The sequence below is a fragment of the Bombina bombina genome, chromosome 10, assembly GCF_027579735.1.
Source record: "Bombina bombina isolate aBomBom1 chromosome 10, aBomBom1.pri, whole genome shotgun sequence".
Lineage (NCBI taxonomy): Eukaryota > Metazoa > Chordata > Amphibia > Anura > Bombinatoridae > Bombina > Bombina bombina.
In genome coordinates, this window is record NC_069508.1 from 61,372,368 (window position 1) to 61,398,050 (window position 25,683).

Here is a 25,683-nt window from a genome sequence, read left to right on the forward strand (position 1 = left end):
CAAGTAGACCACGTATTTTATTTCTTTTCTACATTATTTCATACTTTACTGAAAGGTTATTTAGAGTTGTGATATCTGTATTTATTATAGGAAAGAGATTGAGCAGATAGCTTGAACTAAGTAGAGGAAGGCAGGGAACCAGGGTTGGGGTTAAGTGAGCCAGGTCCGAATAAGGAGAGCATTGGGTTACAGGATGGAACAGGAAGTAGGACGAGAGAGGGACCCGGACACTAGGGGGCAGTATAACATTATTCATTACACCTGTAGATGTTGTACCTAATAGTATTTGTTCACATTTCCAATAGAGTTGCTAACTCAGCTATGTTTCCTGGACACTTATGAGTTACACATGCTGCAGGGTGTACAGAGGGGAACATGAAATGCACCACTGGACAGCACACGCATAGTGATCCTGGACAGCACTATTCATGTTCCTCTCTGCACACCCTGCAACATGAATAACTCATAAGTGTCCAGGAAAACATGGCTGAGGTGGCAATCCTGATCCCCAAGCCTCTAAATGTGTGAGAGCGAAATGCAAGCGCAATTAGTGGATGAAAGCATTAGTAGTTATAGTCGATAGGGCAATTCCTTGTATTTTCCCCTATTGTTTACCCAAACAAAGTCATTGTTTTCTTATGAATGCTAATTCATGCTGTTCCAAATACCAGAAGATAATTGTGCAAAATAACCGCTCATTGAAGGGACAGCCTAGTCCAAAATAAACTTTCATGATTCAGAGAATGTAATTTTAAATATTAAAAAGGAAATCCGGAGTCAGTCTCAATCAGCTTGGGATAAAAACAAATCTTTATTCCATTCAGATTAAAAGTTCATAACGGGGTAATAATTCCGGCTGACTGGTCTTACTCGTTTCGGGGTGGTGCCGTATTCATAGACGTACATAGTACTGAGCCAACCAACTTTAAAAAGGGGCTGCTAAGCAGCCATTGGACAGGTTATCAATTTATGCTAATTTCTTAAAGTGACCACACCTCATAACATATGACTGCCTACAAATATGTAACTACAAAGGAGGGCACAATATCATTTGGAACTGTAAAATGTAATTTTAAACAACTTTCCAATTTACTTTTATCACCAATTTTGCTTTGTTCTCTTGGTAGTCTTAGTTGAAAGCTAAACCTAGGCAGGCTCATATGCTAATTTCTTAGACCTTGAAGGCAGCCTCTAATTTAAATGCGTTTTGACAGTTTTCCACCAATAGAGGACGTTAGTTCATGTGTGTCATATAGATAACTGAGCTCACGCACGTGAAGTTACCTAGGAGTCAGCACTGATTGGCTAACATGCAAGTCTGTCAAAAGAACTGAAATAACCGGGCAGTTTGCAGAGGCATAGATACAAGGTAATTACAGAGGTAAAAAGTATATTAATATAACTGTGTTGGTTATGCAAAACTGGGGAATGAGTAATAAAGGGATTATCTATCTTTTTTTAAACAACAATAATTCTGGTGTTGACTGTCCCTTTAACAAGCAAGGGATGGTTCTTGTATAAGTCTCCCAATATAATGAACTTGTTAGAGAGTAAACATATATTTGTTTAGATACATTTCTAATTCTGTAATGGTAGATGGAACTCCTGAAATATTAATCCGTTATACAGAAGTTTTCAAACTTATTTCAAACTTTGTTGCTTGATTTTGGTCGCTGTGCTTTGATCACAAATTCCAACAGTAACTATTTAAGAGACATAATTTGGAATTGTACAGCCTTTGTCAGCAGTTTCAAACAAGTGTTAAAAAGAGGCTGTTTAGCGGGACACTGATTGATGGGTACGCTCTGCGTTCTAGCTGTCAATCAAGCTAGTGCATTATAGAGTGACAATCAGTAGCTAAGTGTGCTGTCATATTGGCATATTAGTTTAAAGGGCCATAATAGTAAAACATTGTATGCTCTAATTCGTTAAATTAAACACATAGAATAAGAACTGTTCAGTAGCTAGTTGCACAACTCAGATGTGGAACTAGCGTGGCGAATAAGATTATTATTATTATTATTATTATTATGGCTGAATCAGCCAAGTGTCTTGCAGCAGTACACTGGTATATTTTTGACTTTCATATCTATATAGTGGGCTCAACCCCGTTCCTTCTTACATTTTAATGTTCAATTAATACTTTTACATTGTGCTTTTTTTGTTGTGCACTGATTATATCATTGCTGTTGACTATTTCTGTTTTGCAAGTAAAGCAGAAAATGAATGCATAAAGGCTGATGAAACTCACTGCAATCCCAGCAACCTAGGCTGCAAATAGTTAAAGGAACTACTATAGGATGTGTAAAAACAAAGAAGGTGCTCGAATGCCACAGTATGTTTGATCCAAGTTAAGATTCCAATCACCCACACACCACACTTTACTGACAATTTGCCAAGCGCCACACGGGTGCTTAACCCCTTCACTACCAGGACTTTCAGAGAAAAACTTGCCCAAAATACAGAATTTCTAGCATTTTTGCCATCACTCTATTTAAACAGAAATAGAGCCTTTTTTTTTTTTTTATTTATCTGACAAAACTATATATATTTTTAAGTAGACAGCCCAAGTTATTGATCTAGGCCCATTTTGGTATATTTCATGCCATCATTTCACTGCCAAATGCGATCAAACAAAAAAAAATTGTTAATTTTTTTTACAAACTTTTTGGTTTCTTACTGGAATTATTTACATACTGCTTGTGTAATCATGACACAAATGGTTGTAAACGTTTCTCTCAGATCCCCTTTGTTCAGAAATAGCAGACATATTTGGCTTTGCCATTGCTTTTTGGTAATTAGAAGGCTGCTAATTGCAGCTGCGCACCACACGTGTATTATTCCCGGCAGTGATGGGGTAAATTAGGTAGCTTTAAAAGGTTAACTTTAGCTTTAGTGTAGAGATTACCCTCCCACCTGACTCTTACCAACCCCTGATCCCTCCCAAACAGCACTCTTTCCTCCCACAACCACTGGTCACCCCCATCTTAGGTACTGGCAGACAGTCTGACAGTATGACATTTTTTTTCAATTTTTTTTTTTTTTAAATAAAATATTTTTTATTTTCTGTAGTGTAAGATCCCCCCCCAAATAGCTCTCTAAACCTCCCCCCTCTAACTATTATCCACTATCTTAGGTACTGGCAGCTGTCTGCCAGTAACTATAAACGTTTTTTGTTTGTTTTTTAATATTTTTTTTTATTTTATTTTCTGTAGTGTACCCCCCACCTCCTGCGATCATTAGTTAGGGCACCCCAGACCCCCAAAACCCTTTTCTGTAGTGTAGCTGCCTTATCCCTCCCTGTCCCTTTTTTTTATTTTATTTTTTCTGTAGAGAAGGGCCCACCCGCCTCCCGACAAGACATTTTATTCTTTAAATTTAAGAGTTCTGAGGACCCAGCCACACAATTAAGGGGATAGAAAAAACATGTGCATTTCATTTTTAAAGTGCCATAAAACAGGTTGAGATTTGTGCATATCCTAAAAGGGCTAATTAAGTAAAAATAGTTTGCATAAAAAAATTGTTTAAAAATTGCTAGCGAGTATTTTAAAATAATTTTCAAAAATAAGCACAATTAGTTACATAGCCATGCTGTCTGGAGTAGTCTGATTTCCCCCCCCCCCCCCCTTATCAATGTTTAGCATCAGAAACACAGGCATTGTATTTCATCATAGTTGACAGCAGCTTATTTGCTTCTAGGCATGCTCCAGCAGATAATGACTGTTAAAGTCTTGTAATTATACCAAATCAAAGGTGGATATAGATACAGCCATAGAAGGAATTGTAACAAAAAACTGACAGACAGGATGTGTTACCCTATCTGAGATAGACTACATTTGTAGCACTCTGGGGATTACTTAATTAAATAAATTGTGGTAACAGAGAGAGTCGTGCAAAGATGTGCAGAGAACAAAGACAAAACTGTCTGAGTAAGCTAAATAACATTAAAAATTAACTTTTATTAAGGCTTAGTTAAAATTGGAAAACACACACTTAAAAACACTCTTAGGAGCCAAGATAATATTACTTGTTAATCGTATATTAGTTGGTGTGGTGGGTAAAGAATTATCTATAAATAGATAAAGTATATGGTATGGGGGCTAGTAACAATTCTATGTATTCAATATGTACCGGAAATGGCAACTCAAATATGATTGATCAGTATGTTGTTGCCGGTAATTTATTGAATAGTTATATACTTAGGTTCACTAAAATTGATATTGTGAATTTGCTGTAGAATTAGTGTGTTACTTAATACGTTACAGTACACTTGTGCATATATAGTTAAGGGGCTTGAGTGATTATACACTTTTATTCATTGTGCGTGAAGTCAGAGACTTTATATAGAATCCCTTTAAATTACTCTTAATTTTCTATACGCATCTATATGTGTGGCTGTATTCAAGCCTACACTACACAAATAAAGGCTTCATTCTTTATATTTAATAATGTCTTCTATATTGGATATACAAAGTCTGGCGGGTATACACTTTGTTATATAAAGTATCAGTGAAATTGGAGATCACCCCTTATGATAATGTTGTCACCGTTAGTAATAAGGTATTTCGATATTATTGTATCTTATATAAGAAATTATTCCAAATAAAGCGATAGAATTCATATAACCTTCTTAAGGTTCCATTATGTTTGTCCCTCTAGGTGCAAGAATACCCAATATTTGGGACTGGGACCTTAGTAGTTATTGTTATATTAGAGTCAAAATAAGATTCTTGTTTTGAAGTATCGCTGTGGGTGTTTATTACAGGGTGATAAACACTAGGTGAATAGCGTTCCTGTTCTTATATAGAGCAGACAGATATAGTGACTCAGTTCTAAAATATGCCTTTGAGTAAATGGCAAAATATCAAATGCTCTGAGTAGTAAAAAGAGTGACCGCTATTGTATAAGCTGCACGGCACATGCGTAATGTTACAACCCAGCAGACATAGTTAGTAAAGAAATATATACAAGATTTCAGTTTAGCATAACCAAATGAGACATTATTAGTGCGGTATTGAGCCCTGTGTAGTCACAATTGACTAAAAGTAGTGTGAGTACTGCTAACGGTTAAATTCTCTAGCAACTTGTATGAACGTCAGCGTTCTGCCCCCATTAACCACTCCCAACTGCTAAAGGTATATTACGGTTCAAATTGTATAAATCTATCAAGGTTCCTAAGGCTAGCTAAAAATACATGAGCTCCAAGGGCTCATCACCAGTACCCTAGCGTCCCTAACATGTTTCGCCTCGCGGCTTTTTCAAAGGGTGAGCGCGCCGCTCACATACTGGTCTTTTAAAGCCTAATGGTCACACCTCCTGGGTGACGATTTTTGCTAACAGCCAATCCTCATCCTCTACTGTGTAGAGACCGCCTATCATTACGATTGAAGTTTAGAGTTGTCTAATTTGTTGCTAGTAATAAAAGTAACTTTGTTGTAATGTTGAAGTTATAAAATCAACTTAGTTATAAGATCAAATGAGTTATGTTGAAGTTATAGGATCAAATGAGTTCTCGTAGCCTTATATATGGACTTAATGCTCAGCCATGAATTTAAAACTTCATTTTATTTCTTCCTTAGATTGAAGCACTGTATTCCCTAAACTATGTGATACTGTGTAGTGAATTAACCCTATAGGAGCCGCCGTGAACTTGTGCTATGTATTGCCGACCTGCATTGTGACTGCTTTGTTTATATTATAACTTAATTACTTATGCTGGTATATACCACAATGTTGTGTAATATTAAATAAAATTGCTCAGTGTAAATGTTTAGTGAAGCATGCCACTGTGCTGTGTTTTAAAATAAATACTTGTGACTTTAATTGTAAAACAGTGCTAAAATTAATATATGCTACTAAAATTGTGTCAAAGAAATAGTGACTTGGTGTGTATTGTGTGCAGACTGTGGAGGCTAATGTAAAAAGGATGAATTTTTATTAATAATAAACACCGCTGGTGTGTAAAAGTTACAGTGAATTATGTGCTTAAGACTTATATAGTGTTGATGAATAAAATAATGAGGACTATCATAAACTAATCCTTATATAACTAGTGCGTACAGTTGTACACTTGAATGTGATTATGGATGTCCTTATTTTAATTGTGAACATTTTTTTAGTATATGGCGATGTTAGGATTGAATTTGAATTTAATTTATAAGGCAAGAGGCAGAAATTATTTCTACCTTCAACATACAAATAGTTTGGTTGAAATTAGATCTTGAGATACTGGCGGTTAATAAAAAGATGTTTAGAGGGTTAGGCTGTGTTATCATGAATTTGTGCTGTTCATTGCACTTTTTTACAGAAAAGGGGAGAGATTGTTACACTCATTTAACCCTGATGGGTAAACTGTGTTAAGGATAAAAATCCATTTACTTTCAGCTTTTTGAAGGGTTTTTTCTACATCTCCACCTCTGATCCCCAGCTTAACTCTTTGTATTCCAAAACATTTTAAATCACTTTGTTTTGAATTGTGTTTATACAAAAAGTGTCTGGCCACCGAGGTGAGTTGTTTTCCTGCTTGTAAGTCCTTTTTGGCATTTTTGATGTTCCTCAAGTGTTCTTGCAACCTTACTCTTATTTTTCTGGTTGTCATGCCAACATAGAACAGGTTACAGTTGCAGCGTAATGCGTATATTACCCCTTCAGTTTGGCAGTTGATGTGTGCATTTACTTTGTGTGGTTTGTTGAACCGATCATGTATTGTTTGTAATTTCAGCATAAAGCTGCATGTGGTACAGGTTCCACATTTAAAGGAACCGTTGGTAAAAGCACTTTTAGTTTTTTCACTAGCAAGGTGACTAGGACTGATAATGTCCTTTAGATTGCGGGTTCTTCTATATCCTGTCTGTATTTTATCACCCAAGATTGTTTTTAGTTTGGGGTCAGACATTAGGATGTGCCAGTTGGATTGAAACAGATATTTTATGTAGTTACTTTTTGGATTATAGGTTGAAATGAACCTTATCTGATCATCCTTAGGTTTTGCTCTTTTTTGGAGTAGTTCTTTTCGATCAGTTGTTCTCGCTCTGAATTCTGCCCTTTTAATTGCCCTTTTGCTATAACCTCTTGATAGTAAACGTTCAGTGAGTTCTTTTGCTCTCTTATTATAGTTAGATTCAGAAGAGCAGTTTCTCCTCATTCTTAAGAATTCACCTATAGGAAGTGCCTGTATAGTGTTTGGGGCATGGGCACTGGAGCTGTGTAGAACACTGTTTGTGGCTGTTATTTTCCTGTGTACATCCATGGATAATGTTCCATCCTCTGATTTTGAAATTTCTAAATCCAAAAAGTTTACTTTCACTTGACTGGCTTCATAAGTCAATTTAACATTAAATTGGTTTGTATTTAGGTCAAGAAGGAAAGAATCTAGTTCTTCTTTTGAACCCTCCCATAGGAACAGCATGTCGTCTATATATCTTACCCAGAAAGGGATTTTTTCCAGGTACTGTGAATTAGTGTCAGAAAAGACGTGTTTTTGCTCCCACCACCCTAAGAAAAGGTTGGCATAGGTGGGAGCACATGCTGTACCCATCGCGGTACCTCTTGTTTGTAGATAGAACCCGTTATTGAAAGTGAAATAATTATGTTTTAATACGAATTGTAATACTGCAAGTGTGAATTCATCATGAATCGGTTCTTCTTCTGAGCCCATTTCTAGGAACCAACGTACTGCCTCGATTCCTAGCTCATGTTTGATACAAGTGTACAAAGATTCGACATCTGCTGTCACAAGCCATGTTTGTTCAGAAATATGAATATTATCCAGTTGATTTAGGACATCAGTGGTATCTTGAACATAAGAAGTAATTTGAGTGAGATAATTCCTAAGTCTGTAGTCTACATATTTACTAGCCTTTTCAGTGAGGCTATTTATTCCGGATACTATAGGGCGCCCTGGAGGGTGGGTTTGGTTTTTGTGTATCTTTGGAATTAGGTAAAAAGTAGCAACAGTTGGATTGGATACTTTTAGAAATTGATATTCTTTGTTGTTAATAATATTGTCATTTTTGGCTCCTTCTATTAGGTTTGAGTATATTTGAAAGTATTCATTTGTGGGGTTATAATTCAGTTTGGTATAACAAGAATTATCCCTTAGTTGTTTGTCTGTTTCTAGACGATACATTTTAAGTGGCCATAAGACAATATTACCTCCTTTGTCAGAATTTCTAATGATCGTGTCTTTCCACATTTGCATTTCTTTTAATGCTTTGCGTTCCTTAGATGTTAAGTTCCCATTAGTTTTTGTCTCTGGGATTTGTAGGATTTTCTCACATATGATATCACTGAAAACTTGCAGTTGAGAACATTGGTTGATGTTAGGCATGAATTTAGATTTATTTTTAATTTTATCACGCCATTTTGTCTCATTTGTATAGTCAGGAGCTATACTGTCTAAAGTCTCATTTTCTGCAAGTAAGTCCTCTAGGTTGGTCAGAGTAATTCTCTCTTCTGCTGAGAGTGAATTGTTTTCAGAATGAGTTGTTTCTTGAGATTTGTTCAGAAAGAGTCTTTTTAAGGCAATTTTTCGGATGTATAATTGTACATCTTTGACTAATTCAAATTTATCTATTTCAGGAGTCGGGCAGAAGGTCATACCTTTAGAGAGTACTTTTTTGTGATCATCTGTCAATAGTTTTTGGGAAAGGTTGATTATCCTCAATGAGTCATTCTCATCTGTGAGAACGGACTTGGGGGTCTCTGATATGGTTTCCAGCCCTTTTTGTTGGTTTTGTTTGATGGCTGACTTTTGTTGTTCCTTTTTGGTCTTCCCCCTGCCTCTTCTGGTATGTCTAAATCGGAAGAGGCACTTTGTCCTAAAAAATCTTTCCTTTTACCCCTTGTGATTCTTATGTTAGTCCCCCTTGTCGAGGTTTGTGGTTCGGTATCAGATTCAGGGGTTTCTGAGTCTTCCCCCTCTGTATCCGAGACATCACTTTGTATAATAGTGACTTTCGATGGTTTGGGATTGTTCGCATTGAATCTCTTTTTCCATTTGTAAACTCTGTTATTGGCATAATCAGATTTATCTCTGCCTAGTTTGCCTTGTTTCGTAAGTTTAATTTCTGCCTCATATTTGTCTAACTCTTTCTGGTACTGTTTATATGCTGATTCGAATTCTTTAAGTGTTTCATATTCTTGTAGTTTTGTGTTTAGTTCTTGTACTTTAGTTTCTAATAGCTCATATTCTTCTTTGTCATGTTTAATTAAGATTCGCATTAGTTTTACCGAACATTCTGAAAGTGCTGTTTCCCATTCTTGATTATGTTCTGGATTGCGAAACTCAAAAGCAGGAAAAAGCTGAATTCTCAGACCTCTAGGTATGAGTTTGAGTTCTATATATTTTTCGAAAAAGTGATGGTTCCACCACAATTTGTCCTGCTTAAACATTAGCTTGTGAATATCTTTTAGTGCTTGGTTCATGGAGTCTGGGCTAATTGTAGTATTTTCTGATTGATTCTCAAACACAGAATTTAAATCTATTTCTCTCTTTTCTTGTCTAGATTTTCTATCTGTTTCCCACTTTGAAGTCATGTTTGTTGATTTGGTATAATACTACCTGTTGTGTGCTCTATTGGATTGGAAACCTGTTGCCAGGCTAAACTGTACTTGAACAAAAAAAGAATGGGGTCCAATGGCACTACTTACAATAAAATGAAATTATCCCCTTTATTCTTAATTAACTTATGTGCATTCAGCACATTAGTATTGTAAAGGACGAGGGTGCTATGTAGTAAAGCAGAATTTAAACAAAAAACTGACAGGATGTGTTACCCTATCTGAGATAGACTACATTTGTAGCACTCTGGGGATTACTTAATTAAATAAATTGTGGTAACAGAGAGAGTCGTGCAAAGATGTGCAGAGAACAAAGACAAAACTGTCTGAGTAAGCTAAATAACATTAAAAATTAACTTTTATTAAGGCTTAGTTAAAATTGGAAAACACACACTTAAAAACACTCTTAGGAGCCAAGATAATATTACTTGTTAATCGTATATTAGTTGGTGTGGTTTAGACAGTATAGCTCCTGATTATACAAATGAGACAAAATGGCGTGATAAAATTAAAAATAAATCTAAATTCATGCCTAACATCAACCAATGTTCTCAACTGCAAGTTTTCAGTGATATCATATGTGAGAAAATCCTACAAATCCCAGAGACAAAAACTAATGGGAACTTAACATCTAAGGAACGCAAAGCATTAAAAGAAATGCAAATGTGGAAAGACACGATCATTAGAAATTCTGACAAAGGAGGTAATATTGTCTTATGGCCACTTAAAATGTATCGTCTAGAAACAGACAAACAACTAAGGGATAATTCTTGTTATACCAAACTGAATTATAACCCCACAAATGAATACCTTCAAATATACTCAAACCTAATAGAAGGAGCCAAAAATGACAATATTATTAACAACAAAGAATATCAATTTCTAAAAGTATCCAATCCAACTGTTGCTACTTTTTACCTAATTCCAAAGATAGACAAAAACCAAACCCACCCTCCAGGGCGCCCTATAGTATCCGGAATAAATAGCCTCACTGAAAAGGCTAGTAAATATGTAGACTACAGACTTAGGAATTATCTCACTCAAATTACTTCTTATGTTCAAGATACCACTGATGTCCTAAATCAACTGGATAATATTCATATTTCTGAACAAACATGGCTTGTGACAGCAGATGTCGAATCTTTGTACACTTGTATCAAACATGAGCTAGGAATCGAGGCAGTACGTTGGTTCCTAGAAATGGGCTCAGAAGAAGAACCGATTCATGATGAATTCACACTTGCACTATTACAATTCGTATTAAAACATAATTATTTCACTTTCAATAACGGGTTCTATCTACAAACAAGAGGTACCGCGATGGGTACAGCATGTGCTCCCACCTATGCCAACCTTTTCTTAGGGTGGTGGGAGCAAAAACACGTCTTTTCTAACACTAATTCACAGTACCTGGAAAAAATCCCTTTCTGGGTAAGATATATAGACGATGTGCTGTTCCTATGGGAGGGTTCAAAAGAAGAACTAGATTCTTTCCTTCTTGACCTAAATACAAACCAATTTAATGTTAAATTGACTTATGAAGCCAGTCAAGTGAAAGTAAACTTTTTGGATTTAGAAATTTCAAAATCAGAGGATGGAACATTATCCATGGATGTACACAGGAAAATAACAGCCACAAACAGTGTTCTACACAGCTCCAGTGCCCATGCCCCAAACACTATACAGGCACTTCCTATAGCTGAATTCTTAAGAATGAGGAGAAACTGCTCTTCTGAATCTAACTATAATAAGAGAGCAAAAGAACTCACTGAACGTTTACTATCAAGAGGTTATAGCAAAAGGGCAATTAAAAGGGCAGAATTCAGAGCGAGAACAACTGATCGAAAAGAACTACTCCAAAAAAGAGCAAAACCTAAGGATGATCAGATAAGGTTCATTTCAACCTATAATCCAAAAAGTAACTACATAAAATCTCTGTTTCAATCCAACTGGTACATCCTAATGTCTGACCCCAAACTAAAAACAATCTTGGGTGATAAAATACAGACAGGATATAGAAGAACCCGCAATCTAAAGGACATTATCAGTCCTAGTCACCTTGCTAGTGAAAAAACTAAAAGTGCTTTTACCAACGGTTCCTTTAAATGTGGAACCTGTACCACATGCAGCTTTATGCTGAAATTACAAACAATACATGATCGGTTCAACAAACCACACAAAGTAAATGCACACATCAACTGCCAAACTGAAGGGGTAATATACGCATTACGCTGCAACTGTAACCTGTTCTATGTTGGCATGACAACCATAAAAATAAGAGTAAGGTTGCAAGAACACTTGAGGAACATCAAAAATGCCAAAAAGGACTTACAAGCAGGAAAACAACTCACCTCGGTGGCCAGACACTTTTTGTATAAACACAATTCAAAACAAAGTGATTTAAAATGTTTTGGAATACAAAGAGTTAAGCTGGGGATCAGAGGTGGAGATGTAGAAAAAACCCTTCAAAAAGCTGAAAGTAAATGGATTTTTATCCTTAACACAGTTTACCCATCAGGGTTAAATGAGTGTAACAATCTCTCCCCTTTTCTGTAAAAAAGTGCAATGAACAGCACAAATTCATGATAACACAGCCTAACCCTCTAAACATCTTTTTATTAACCTCCAGTATCTCAAGATCTAATTTCAACCAAACTATTTGTATGTTGAAGGTAGAAATAATTTCTGCCTCTTGCCTTATAAATTAAATTCAAATTCAATCCTAACATCGCCATATACTAAAAAAATGTTCACAATTAAAATAAGGACATCCATAATCACATTCAAGTGTACAACTGTACGCACTAGTTATATAAGGATTAGTTTATGATAGTCCTCATTATTTTATTCATCAACACTATATAAGTCTTAAGCACATAATTCACTGTAACTTTTACACACCAGCGGTGTTTATTATTAATAAAAATTCATCCTTTTTACATTAGCCTCCACAGTCTGCACACAATACACACCAAGTCACTATTTCTTTGACACAATTTTAGTAGCATATATTAATTTTAGCACTGTTTTACAATTAAAGTCACAAGTATTTATTTTAAAACACAGCACAGTGGCATGCTTCACTAAACATTTACACTGAGCAATTTTATTTAATATTACACAACATTGTGGTATATACCAGCATAAGTAATTAAGTTATAATATAAACAAAGCAGTCACAATGCAGGTCGGCAATACATAGCACAAGTTCACGGCGGCTCCTATAGGGTTAATTCACTACACAGTATCACATAGTTTAGGGAATACAGTGCTTCAATCTAAGGAAGAAATAAAATGAAGTTTTAAATTCATGGCTGAGCATTAAGTCCATATATAAGGCTACGAGAACTCATTTGATCCTATAACTTCAACATAACTCATTTGATCTTATAACTAAGTTGATTTTATAACTTCAACATTACAACAAAGTTACTTTTATTACTAGCAACAAATTAGACAACTCTAAACTTCAATCGTAATGATAGGCGGTCTCTACACAGTAGAGGATGAGGATTGGCTGTTAGCAAAAATCGTCACCCAGGAGGTGTGACCATTAGGCTTTAAAAGACCAGTATGTGAGCGGCGCGCTCACCCTTTGAAAAAGCCGCGAGGCGAAACATGTTAGGGACGTTAGGGACGCTAGGGTACTGGTGATGAGCCCTTGGAGCTCATGTATTTTTAGCTAGCCTTAGGAACCTTGATAGATTTATACAATTTGAGCCGTAATATACCTTTAGCAGTTGGGAGTGGTTAATGGGGGCAGAACGCTGACGTTCATACAAGTTGCTAGAGAATTTAACCGTTAGCAGTACTCACACTACTTTTAGTCAATTGTGACTACACAGGGCTCAATACCGCACTAATAATGTCTCATTTGGTTATGCTAAACTGAAATCTTGTATATATTTCTTTACTAACTATGTCTGCTGGGTTGTAACATTACGCATGTGCCGTGCAGCTTATACAATAGCGGTCACTCTTTTTACTACTCAGAGCATTTGATATTTTGCCATTTACTCAAAGGCATATTTTAGAACTGAGTCACTATATCTGTCTGCTCTATATAAGAACAGGAACGCTATTCACCTAGTGTTTATCACCCTGTAATAAACACCCACAGCGATACTTCAAAACAAGAATCTTATTTTGACTCTAATATAACAATAACTACTAAGGTCCCAGTCCCAAATATTGGGTATTCTTGCACCTAGAGGGACAAACATAATGGAACCTTAAGAAGGTTATATGAATTCTATCGCTTTATTTGGAATAATTTCTTATATAAGATACAATAATATCGAAATACCTTATTACTAACGGTGACAACATTATCATAAGGGGTGATCTCCAATTTCACTGATACTTTATATAACAAAGTGTATACCCGCCAGACTGTGTATATCCAATATAGAAGACATTATTAAATATAAAGCATGAAGCCTTTATTTGTGTAGTGTAGGCTTGAATACAGCCACACATATAGATGCGTATAGAAAATTAAGACTAATTTAAAGGGATTCTATATAAAGTCTCTGACTTCACGCACAATGAATAAAAGTGTATAATCACTCAAGCCTCTTAACTATATATGCACAAGTGTACTGTAACGTATTAAGTAACACACTAATTCTACAGCAAATTCACAATATCAATTTTAGTGAACCTAAGTATATAACTATTCAATAAATTACCGGCAACAACATACTGATCAATCATATTTGAGTTGCCATTTCCGGTACATATTGAATACATAGAATTGTTACTAGCCCCCATACCATATACTTTATCTATTTATAGATAATTCTTTACCCACCACACCAACTAATATACGATTAACAAGTAATATTATCTTGGCTCCTAAGAGTGTTTTTAAGTGTGTGTTTTCCAATTTTAACTAAGCCTTAATAAAAGTTAATTTTTAATGTTATTTAGCTTACTCAGACAGTTTTGTCTTTGTTCTCTGCACATCTTTGCACGACTCTCTCTGTTACCACAATTTATTTAATTAAGTAATCCCCAGAGTGCTACAAATGTAGTCTATCTCAGATAGGGTAACACATCCTATCTGTCAGTTTTTTGTTTAAATTCTGCTTTACTACATAGCACCCTCGTCCTTTACCATACTAATGTGCTGAATGCACATAAGTTAATTAAGAATAAAGGGGATAATTTCATTTTATTGTAAGTAGTGCCATTGGACCCCATTCTTTTTTGTTCATAGAAGGAATTGTGTCGGGGAGTCAGAGGTGTACAATTCGGAAACTTAAAAGAAAGGGTTGATGGCGAGGCACTGCAGTATAAATTTGCAGGTAAAGTAATTAAAGTACTTAAAGTGAAGGTCAAGTTACAAGCACAGCCTCACGGCATTGCATAGACTTATCAAAACGAGCAGGAGTTTAAGTCATGATTTTTTTTTAAATCTATTTATTTTCTTAGATTTTTACCTTTTAAACTGCTCCGCCGATAAGCGCAGCACTCCCGCCCGCCATCTTGTTTAATTGATTGACAGATGACGTATCCTAAACCAACTAATCCTTGTTCTTGCTTCCTGATGAAATAGCCTAGAGCTGAGAAACGCGTTGCCTGTTTTTATTATTTTAATAAAACTTTTTTTATAACCTGAACACTTGCTACCATCTTGTTTGCTTGCCTTCTATCCCTCTGTTTGAGAGGGGGGGATCTTATTCTGGGTCTTCCTGCCAACTGGTGGTTCCTGACTTCCATCTGTATCCAGTGGGCCTTTGCATAAGTCTGGTGGGTGACTACATTGATCCCATCCTGCCTCTATAGCATCAAATGAGATGCTACAACTATTGTGAGTACCATTTTATCTTATCACATTGATTACCTTGTCAAGACAATACTAGGCCATATAGGCACCTTTGTCTCTTTATGTCGTTTTGATACAGACATCATACCAATACCGGAGTTTGGTCCCCTGGGTGACTGTAAGAGATCCCAGACTGTCTCCATAGCACTAATTGAGGTGCTTAAACAAATGTGAGTTCAATCCCTGTACATCTATCAATATATTCTGGACCAAACAATATTGGGCCATGTGGCGCATCTGTCTTCTCTTGTCTTTGTAAATTGCTGCTTTGGATCCTGGCCTAGATCTCTACAGATATCTGCCTCGATCTTCACCTCAGTGACTCTTCATTTTTTATCAATAGAGACTATCTCACTATATGATTTCATATTTCATCTATATAATATAGTGCATTGAATAATCAAAGTACAAACCATTGTGAGAGATTGCTCATTTAGGTCTAATCACCTGCTTATTATTATTATTATTATTATACATTTTTCTATCTTTGTCTTTCTCTTAGGAGGTTGTGCTTTATATCTATTTTTGCTGTTACAATTGTTATATTAGACTGTATTGTCTTTTGCACCAGTACTCAATCTTTCTCTTATGAGGTTGTGTGATATATATTTATATCTTGTCTGTATTGACGGCTATAGAGGACTGACTAAGTCACCTATATACTTATTAGGATTATTGACTATCCCCTATTAGGGCGCCCCCTCCTTTGTTGTTTTGAAGGAATTGAGAATGCCAATCAGCAGTGTTCAAACTCTAAGAAGTGGAAAATGAGGGGTTCTGTTGAAACTTAACCACGGTCAGGTAGACCAACTAAAATTTCAGCCACAATTGCCAGGAAAATTGTTCGGGATGCAAAGAAAACCCCACAAATAACTTCAGGTGACATACAGGACTTTTCTGAAAACATGTGGTGTGGCTGTTTCAAGATGCACAATAAGGAGGCACTTGAAGAAAGATGGGCTGCATGGTCGAGTCGCCAGAAGAAAGCCATTACTACGCAAATGCCACAATACGCCAAACAGCACAGAGACAAGCCTCAAACCTTCTGGCACAAAGTCATTTGGAGTGATGAGAACAAAATTTAGCTTTTTTGGCCCCAACCATAAATGCTACATTTAGAGAGGAGTCAACAAGGCCTATGATGAAAGTTACACCATTCCTACTGTGATGAATGCAAGATGAATGCAGTATGTTATCAAACAAATTCTGGAGGAAAATTTGCATTCATCAGCCCAGAAACTGCGCATGGGACGTACTTGGACATTCCAACATGACAATGATCCTAAACACAAGGCCAAGTCGACCTGTCATTGGCTACAGCAGAATAAAGTGAAGGTTCTGGAGTGGCCATCTCAGTCTCCTGACCTCAATATCATTGAGCCACTCTGGGGAGATCTCAAACGTGCAGTTCATGCAAGACAGCCCAAGAATTTACAAGAACTGGAGGCTTTTTGCCAGGAAGAATGGGCAGCTTTACCATCTGAGAAGATAAAGAGCCTCATCCACAAATACCACAAAAGACTTTAAGCTGTCATTGATGTTAAAGGGGGCAATACACGGTATTAAGAACTGGGGTATGTAAACTTTTGATCAGGGTCATTTGGGTAGTTTCTGTTGTCATTACGATTTAAAAAGAGTAAACACAGTTGATTGATAATAAATGGCTTCAGCCAAACTCTAACCATGAGTGAAAGAAAAGTTTTTGTGTTATTCATATTCTCTGAAAAATGGCCAAGAAATTATAAATTCTGCCAGGGTATATAAACGTATGAGCACAAATATAAATATATAAATAAATAATAAAACAAAATGTATGTATGTGTGTTTGTTTGATAAATACTGGTCATTTTGGGAAACAAATTTTAGTTTTTCAGGACTGCTGAAATGAAGTCATATTGTAGTATTGGACCACACTTTATATAAAGGAAGAGATGACTTTAATACTTCCATATTCCGTTTAATTTTTCTAGTCCCCTGTTCCATTATATCATTTACTAGTGAAATATTTGGTGCTGAGAAAGTCAAGGACAGAATAAGACCTAAATCCATTTATCTGAAGGCTAACGTGGTGCTTCTGGGGTAGACAAACTCTGCACTTTGTGGTCTGCAATTCTCCCTCTCTCTGCTGTTTAGAAAAGGATGTTGTTTTTGGTTTCTAAAAGCTACACCCATATGTTTCCTGTAAGTAGCTGATGGAGCATAAACACACCCCTGTGCCCTTTTAGGGGCTGCAAATTAGATGTCAAGGAAAGTAAACACACATTTAGCTTAGTTGGCTGTTTTTAATCAGTTTGTGTTAAATCAGTCATAATAAGTATACTGTGGGCTTTGTAGTGGTCTGAAATGCTGCCTAGGCTTATAATGTAACTGCTTTGCTTAGCTAATTGCAGGCACGTCCCCTGCCTTTGGTGTATTTACATTATATGATTACTCTTTGTGATTGGTTTTACCTACTGAGGATGAAGGATATGGAATTATCATAGATGTAATTAAAGGGACAGTCTACAATAGAATTTTAATTGTTTTAAAAGATAGATAATCCCTTTATTACCCATTGCCCAGTATAACACTGTTATATTAATACACTTTTTACCTCTCTGATTACCTTGTATCTAAGCTTCTGCAGACTGCCCCCTGATCACATGACTTTTGTATTTATTATCTATTGTCTTGTATTTAGTACTGTGTTGTGCTAAATCGTAAAAAAAACTTCTTGGATGTGAACACGTTATCTATATGGCCCACATGAACTAGCAGTCAGTCTCCTGTTGTGAAAAATAAATAAACAATCGTGATCAAGAGGCTGTCAATAGAGCCTTTGAAACAGGCAGCAATTTAGAGGTTTGAATGTTATAAAAGTTGGTTATAAATGTTGGTTGTGCAAAGCCGGGGAATGGGTACTAAAGGCATTGTCTATCTTTTTAAACCATAACAATTTTAGTGTAGACTGTCCCTTTTAAATTAATTTAAAGGGACATGAAACCCCAATTTTTTATTTTACGATTCAGAGAGAGCACACAAATTTGAACAACTTTCCAATGTAATTAGCTTACCCAATTTGCTTTGTACTCTTGGTATTCTTTTTTGAAAAGCATATCTAAATAGGCTCAGGAGCTGTTTGCTGGCTACTTGATTGGTGGCTGACACATATGCCTCTTGTGATTGGCTAACCAATGTGTTTAGCTAGTTCCCAGTAGGGCATTGCTTCTTCAAGAAAGGATTCCAAGAGAATGAAGCACAATCGATAATAATAATCGATCGATCATAATAATTAAGGAAATTTGAAAGTTGATTACATATGTATGCTCTATCTGAATCATGAGAGATTTTTTTTGGTTTAATGTCCCTTTAAGAGGACATTAAACTATGTGAGATTGTTATGTTACATTTATAATTGACCCATTTAACACAGGGGAAAACATACTTTTAAACCTTGTTGAAGTCAGCTCCGGAGCCTTAATCTGCTACTGGAGCCTAGGTGAGCTATTGACAAGAGGCATATTCATTGTTCTCCTAAGGACCTTTTTAATGGGTACACCCTCTCGGCTGATTTTACTGACCACCAGGCTAAAATGTAAGTCAGTATTCAGGTAAAATAAGCTACAAGTAAACATTTCCAATGTTTACTGCACAAATTATCAATTAACTTGCAATTAATTTTAAGCTTTAGATGTAAGAAAATGTTATCATATTACAAAGTGTTACACCTCCCCTACCTGGTTACTGCATAATGCCACCTGGCTGGCAATATTTTCTGTAGAGAACATTGCAGCTCCTGAGCCTACCTAAGTATGCTTTTCAGCAAAGGATACCAAGAGAACAAAGTCAATTTTGTTAATGGGGATAAATTGAAAAACTGCATGCTCTATCTAAGCAATGGACATAATATTTTAATTTTCATGCAAATTTTTTTATAAGAACATGGCCTAATTCATTTTCTTATTTCAGGAATATGTCTCATCCATGTCCTTGTTTATATTTATTTATATTATCAATTTTATTTTGTTCTCTTTGCATACTTTGTTAAAGAGCATACTTAGGGAGTCTCCAGAGCGTGCATGTTTACTTTTGCAAGCACTGCTGTCATATAGTGCTCAAGACACCCAGCTAGACTGTCTCAGGCTTGCAGAAACACAAGGTGTATGTGAATCTCCCAACGGTGTCTCCGGTGCTATACACCAACCACTGCACTGTACCTCCAACCACGGCGTACCCTCAACTCGAATATCCAACCTCTTTATCACAGGGTACTACAGGAGCTCCAGCATCCGATGGTAGAATGAGTGACACCTTCTTCCTCCATGCTGTCTTGCTACACACTTTACTCACAGCTCATCAGGAGTCAGGGCTTGGTACAAGCAGGAGAGAATCAGGTTAGAGAGATACTAGAGTATAGGGCTCAATTTATCATCCTGTAGTCAGGATTTATCACGCAGCTGTCATCAGACCGCTGCTTCCCTGCCCTTCACTTCTTAGGAGGAGAATTTCTCTTCCGACCGGGGTGATTGACAGCTCCTGCCCGCACTTATAATAATAATAATAATAACTAGTATTTATATAGCTCCTTTCTCCCAGTGGGACTCAAACCGCTTTTTCAGCGTTCGCTCTCGGAATTAAACAAATCAGCAGCTGAATAGTAATAGTTGTTGTTATTATTACCCAATTTAATAGTACTCATTTTATCGACCTCAGAAGGATGAAGGGCTGAGTCGTCCCTGCCGGGATTTGAACCTGTGACCTTTGGATCTTTTGAACAGGCTTTTGTAGTCAGGGCATTTTGCCAACTGAGCTATCTCACCGGACTTGCACTTGCAATGGTAGAAGCCGGACGGGCAGGGGCGAATATGACTGGTGAGATTTAAATTCTCCTCCTAAGCGGTGAAGGGCAAGGAAGCAGTGGTCTGATGACAGCTGTGTGATAATTCCGGATGGCAGGTTCACTTGTGCGAACCTATAGCCTAAGGGGAGAGGAGGACTTGATAAATAGAGCCCATAGTGTCCATATAGAATGATAAAAAAAAGAACAGGTGCTATAGTAAAAAACTTTAATAAAAAAGGGACAGTCAACACCAGAATTTTTGTTGTTTAAAAAGATAGATAATCCCTTTATTACCCACTCCCCAGTTTTGCATAACCAACTTCTGATTACCTTGTATTTATGCCTCTGCAAGCTGCCCCCTTATTTCAGTTCTTTTGACAGACTTGCTTTTTAGCCAATCAGTGCTGACTCCTAGGTAACAACTTCACATGCGTGAGCTCAATGTTATCAATATGACACACATGAACTAACGCCCTCTAGTGGTGGTAAACTGTCAAAATGCATTCAGATTAGAGGCGGCCTTCAAGGTCTAATAAATTAGCATATGACCCTACCTAGGTTTAGCTTTCAACTAAGAATACCAAGAGAACAAAGTAAAATTGGTGATAAAAGTAAATTGGAAAATTGTTTAAAATTACATTGCCTTTTTGAATCATGAAAGTTTATTTTGGACTTGACTGTCCCTTTAATTTAGTTTTAAAAACTTTAAGACTTGACTGATATTCTATAGCAACACAGCAGATGTCTTGTAATTACAAGGAGTTTATTGTTTTTTTAATGCCATCCGTATAGAATTTTAGGAAAAAATAAAAAGGCATTACATAGACGAAAGTCCTTATATTGGAATAATCCTGAAGTTTAGTCATCCTTTTTTTTTTTATTCCAGATTCCTCACTTTTTGATGAATTGAGTGACTTAGTAGGTGATGATGACTTTTTACATGATGACAAAAGTGACCCATTTGTGAGTATCAAGTAATAAATATGATTTATTTATTTTGTTTGTCTTGATATTTTTTTTTTTAAACAACTTCTCTTTTTTTTATACAGCAAAATAATTTTGATAACCTGGATTTTAATATGGACCTGATGTCTTGGAACTATGAACAATTGGAAAGCTGTGAGCAGATTTATTTAGGTTGGTATTTAAAGCTTTGCAATAACCACATGTGTAATAGATTCTAGTTTGTATGCAGTAGGTTTGGCTGTTAGAATGTAGAGAAGCTGATTGACAGTTGGTGAACCATTTAGTAGTGCATGTGTCATTCAAAGTAATTACCCAATGTACCATCTTCACCTCCATACAACCCACACACACAGTGTACTCCAATGACATATTTAATATGTACTCTTCTGCATGCACATTTTTGAAGTACAGTATAGTCTTATTGAGGGCTACATATGCATTTCAAGGGACATGATACCCAAATGACGAAGCACGTGATGCAGCATAGCTGTAAAAAGATGACCAGAAAACATCACCCGAACAGCTCTATGTAAAAAAAAGGAAGATATTTTGCCTCAACACCCCACTGTAAAGAGACTTCTTAGCAGCCAGTTAGGATGCTTGTCCTAGGACAAGCTAGGGAGTGTGCATCTGTAAAGTGCAGGCACAGTCATGTTATTTTCTTATTCAGTTTAAGTAAGTTCTAGGAAATCTCATGAGGCAAACCATTACCTCAGCACTGCTGATTGGCTATTGTTTTTTTTTTTTTTTTTAACTTGCAGCTGGACAGCAGCTGAAGTATAACTGTTTACACAGCACTTACTCTGGTGAGTTGAAGAAATTTTGAGGTAAAATATCTCTCTTTTTTTTTATATAGAGATGTTTAGGTGATATTTTCTTGTCCGCTTTTTACAGTTATGCTGCATCACTTTCAAGTGATTTAGCATGAGTATTATGTCCCTTTAAGAGATACACAAGTAAGTATAAACACATGAACAATTGTCACACAAATACTGTACTCACAGTATAATCTGTAATGCACATCTAGTGTATGCAAACACATAGTCAATTATTACTCTGGTGAAACTACTCTCTGTTGTCTGGGAAGCAGTGTAGCTCAAAGTTCAGAATACATTACAGACAGCAATCTACACCTATGAATAAAAAAAAATAAACCCCAACAAAACAAAACTTTTAAGGCTAGAATACAAGTGGCGCATTATTGTTAGCACGAAATGTGGTAAGCAATTTCGCTACCGTGTTAAATTGTTCAGATAATACCAGTTGAAAGTAAATGGGTGTGCTTGAGAGCAAACAGAATTTGTGGTTGTTGGGTTAGCGTGAATGAAGACCTTGTGTAAATTGTAAGGGTTAAAAAAATGTGCACCAATCAAATGCATTAAAATAAAGTGTTACACTCATATATACAGTTTCTGATAAAAAATATTCATATAAATAGTTCTTGTAATGGATAAAATGTATATGGGATAGGGCAAGGTATTTGACTTTAAAGGGCTGTATTGTATACATATGTCTAAATGTGTGTGTGTGTGTGTATGTATGTGTGTGTGTGTGTATATGTGTATATATATATATGTGTGTGTGTGTGTGTGTATATATATATATATATATATATATATATATATATATATATATATATATATATATATATATATATATATATAATTTTTTTTTTTTTTTATCCATTTTAATGTTTAATAATTTTTTTTTTTTATTGTAAATATATTACATTCCAATTTTCTTCACTTGTTATTAGTATTTTCTTCTTAAACGGGGAGACTCCACAGCTGCATTCATTACTTTTGGGAAATACAGAACTTGGCCACCAGGAGGAGGCAAAGGCTTAAATACCTCCCCCACTTCCTTCATCCCCCAGTCATTCTTTGCCTTTCGTCACAGGAGGTTGGCAGAGAAGTGTCAGAAGATTCAAGATAGTCTCTTATGGAGGATAGTACTCTTTGAAATGGGACTGGAGTTTTAAGTAGTCCTGTCAGCCTCTCAATGAGAGCATGGATGAAATTTAGAGTCTGAAGATGCAGGGAGAGTCTTTCTGCAAAACCATCCTGACTCATATTAACAGCTCCATAAGCAATCAGCGTTGACGTATTGCGCTGCCTGCTTTCTTCAGTCAAGTCCATGTCAGAAGCAACGCTACTATCTGTCACACTTGAAGGCCCGTGTTACTGTTCCACAGTGTAGATTCTGGTAAGATTGGTTCATTTTCCTCTTCAATGTGGGAATGTTTGTAAATGTAGTAGGCAGGGTCTCAGTGGGACTCCTTTATCTTTATGGAATCAAGGGTTAATATCTCCTAAGGGTGGTTATTGAACAGTGGAGGACTTTTAATCATGTTTGTTATGTGATTCTGTCTGCTTATGTGTAGTGATGCTTGGGTTCGTGGCTATTACGGAACATACCGGCCTTTTTGAGCTGCGCAGTTCTTTTTGATTGGCGCGCTTTTCTTTGGCCTACATGGTGCACCTTGTGACCGAACATTTTTTATTTTCCATTTCCGTATTCCTGACCGTGTGGTGGCGGAGAGAGTCTATTTTTCTCTACTTGTCTGGGTCATAGGAGGTGGTGAGTGCCCCAGCCATTGAGGATGTAAGGTGCCGTTTGTTTTTTTTGTCCATAATTTTAAATATTCAAATTATAGAGGATTCTGATTTTTTTGGAGACGGATGTCTCTGATTCAGATTCTGCTTCTTGCGAAGAATATGTGGGGGCCTGGATGATCCAGCCCCATGAGTTATGCTCCGTATGCCGTTTTAGAGTGCTCTTTTCTCCCAATTTGGAGAGCTTAGAGTCTGTTGAGCCTTCCGCCACTGAGGATTCTGTATCCCGTGAGGCGCGTTCCCTAGAACCTTCGGTTGCTACACAGGCAGGTGTCCCAAATGCCGTTACCCCTTCTCCAGAAGTTGACTTGTTTCCTCCAAAGGTTACTGCACGGTTCTGCATGGCCATATCTTTGGCGTTGGTGCATTTAAATCTTCCGGGAAGATCTTGTCTGTGTTATTTTAAGCAGGGCCCGTCAGGCGTGGAATCATCTGTATCGGTTCAGCCCTCTGGGGAAGCGGTGTCCCCTGAGGCTTCAGGGGTACAGCCTTCGGGGCCGGGGTTGTCAGATGCCCCGGCGGAGGTGAGTCTTGCCTTTCGATTTAGACTGGCGCGCCTTGTTGTCCTGCTGAGGCATGTGTTAGCAGCGTTAGAGGAGCCCAATTCGAACGAGTCGCTGGTTCCTCAGTCTTCTACTCCAGTCGGAAAGCAGTGTTAGACAAGTGGAGGGATTACGATCATTCTCCTTGTCTATCTTCTTTTTTTTTTTTTTTTTTGTGTGTGTATCTCATTCCCAGTTCTGATCTTTTGGGGGAATCGGGTCTCTGACTGGCTGGTCCTGTTAGTGTGTCCATTCTTCCTGGGTGTTCACCTGCGGGTGCTGCCTTCCTTTATTTTTATCCGGTTAGGATATTGTTTTTTTTTTTTTTTTTTTCGTAGGCTTAAGACTATTGTAGTTTTTCCCTTTTAGAAAACTTTTTCTTCTCTGGGATTTGATACTAGCGATTTTGTGGCCCATATGAGACACGTTGTGCTTTTGACAAGGGGCTGGTCCTGTTTGGGTACTGAGTTTGCTTACTTCTTGTTATGAAGGCCCTTCTATCCTAGATGTTAGGCTGGTCTTAATTTTATTCATCCGGGTGGGGCGTCAGATGTTTGCTGTACTCAGTCCTGGTGTCCTGTCCCTGCATAGCTAGCAGGGTTAGCTGGAGTTACGGATCCTGCTATGACGGTATACTTGAGGTTTCCTGATGTCCTTTGGTTCTCCCCTTCGATGGAGGAGGGGGTTCAGATGTCTCCATAGAGATCTTCCATACCTGGTTTGGGGGGGGTTACTTCTCCTCGATGGTATTTCATTCCGGATTGCATTGTCCTGATTAGTCCCTTTCTCTTTCGACAGGGCCTCTTTCCTTGGGGTCAGTCTTCCTGTCGTCTGATGGAGGAAATCCGGTCCTTAGGCTCCGTTTTTCTTACGATATCCTTTTCTGATCCTATAATTTTGGGGATCTGGGGGATTGCATGTGACTCTGTTACATATGTACGGTTGCCCCTGCTTGGGCAATTCGGTTGAGTTGTCGCCTGCTAGGAGTTTTAGGATGCTCGTTCATTCGTCAATTCCTTGAGCAGTAGGGGCCCCCGGAGATTGATCCAGAGTGGGTCTTTAGAGACTGTCATATTCTCTCAAACAGAGATCACTTTCTAGTTTTGAGTTCTGATCTCTTTTGGGTCCGGCCTTCATCTTATTTGGTGGGTGTGGATCTGAGAGGCCCGTTGGGGATGAGTTCAGTCTTTGGGATACTTACATGGGAGATCAGTGTTTAAGACCCCGTGCAGGCATGGCTGTGATTGCATCAACTTTGGTGCAAGGTCATCTTCAGATTGGAGTACTCTTGTGGTTGTTCCTCAAGGGTTATTTGTTTGGTTCAGACTCTGGGTGCCCGGTCTTTTAATC

At 37.1% G+C, this 25,683-nt stretch overlaps 1 protein-coding gene across 1 annotated transcript in view; it reads left to right on the plus strand.

Moving 5' to 3' along the window:
* Window positions 1-25,683, plus strand: part of LOC128641456 (cyclic AMP-dependent transcription factor ATF-6 alpha) — a 351,342-nt gene that overhangs the window by 8,419 nt on the left and 317,240 nt on the right. Inside the window, exons 2-3 of the mRNA XM_053694096.1 lie at window positions 21,097-21,173; window positions 21,260-21,347. Coding sequence (XP_053550071.1) covers window positions 21,097-21,173; window positions 21,260-21,347 — 165 coding nt within the window. The remainder of the gene's footprint in view (window positions 1-21,096; window positions 21,174-21,259; window positions 21,348-25,683) is intronic.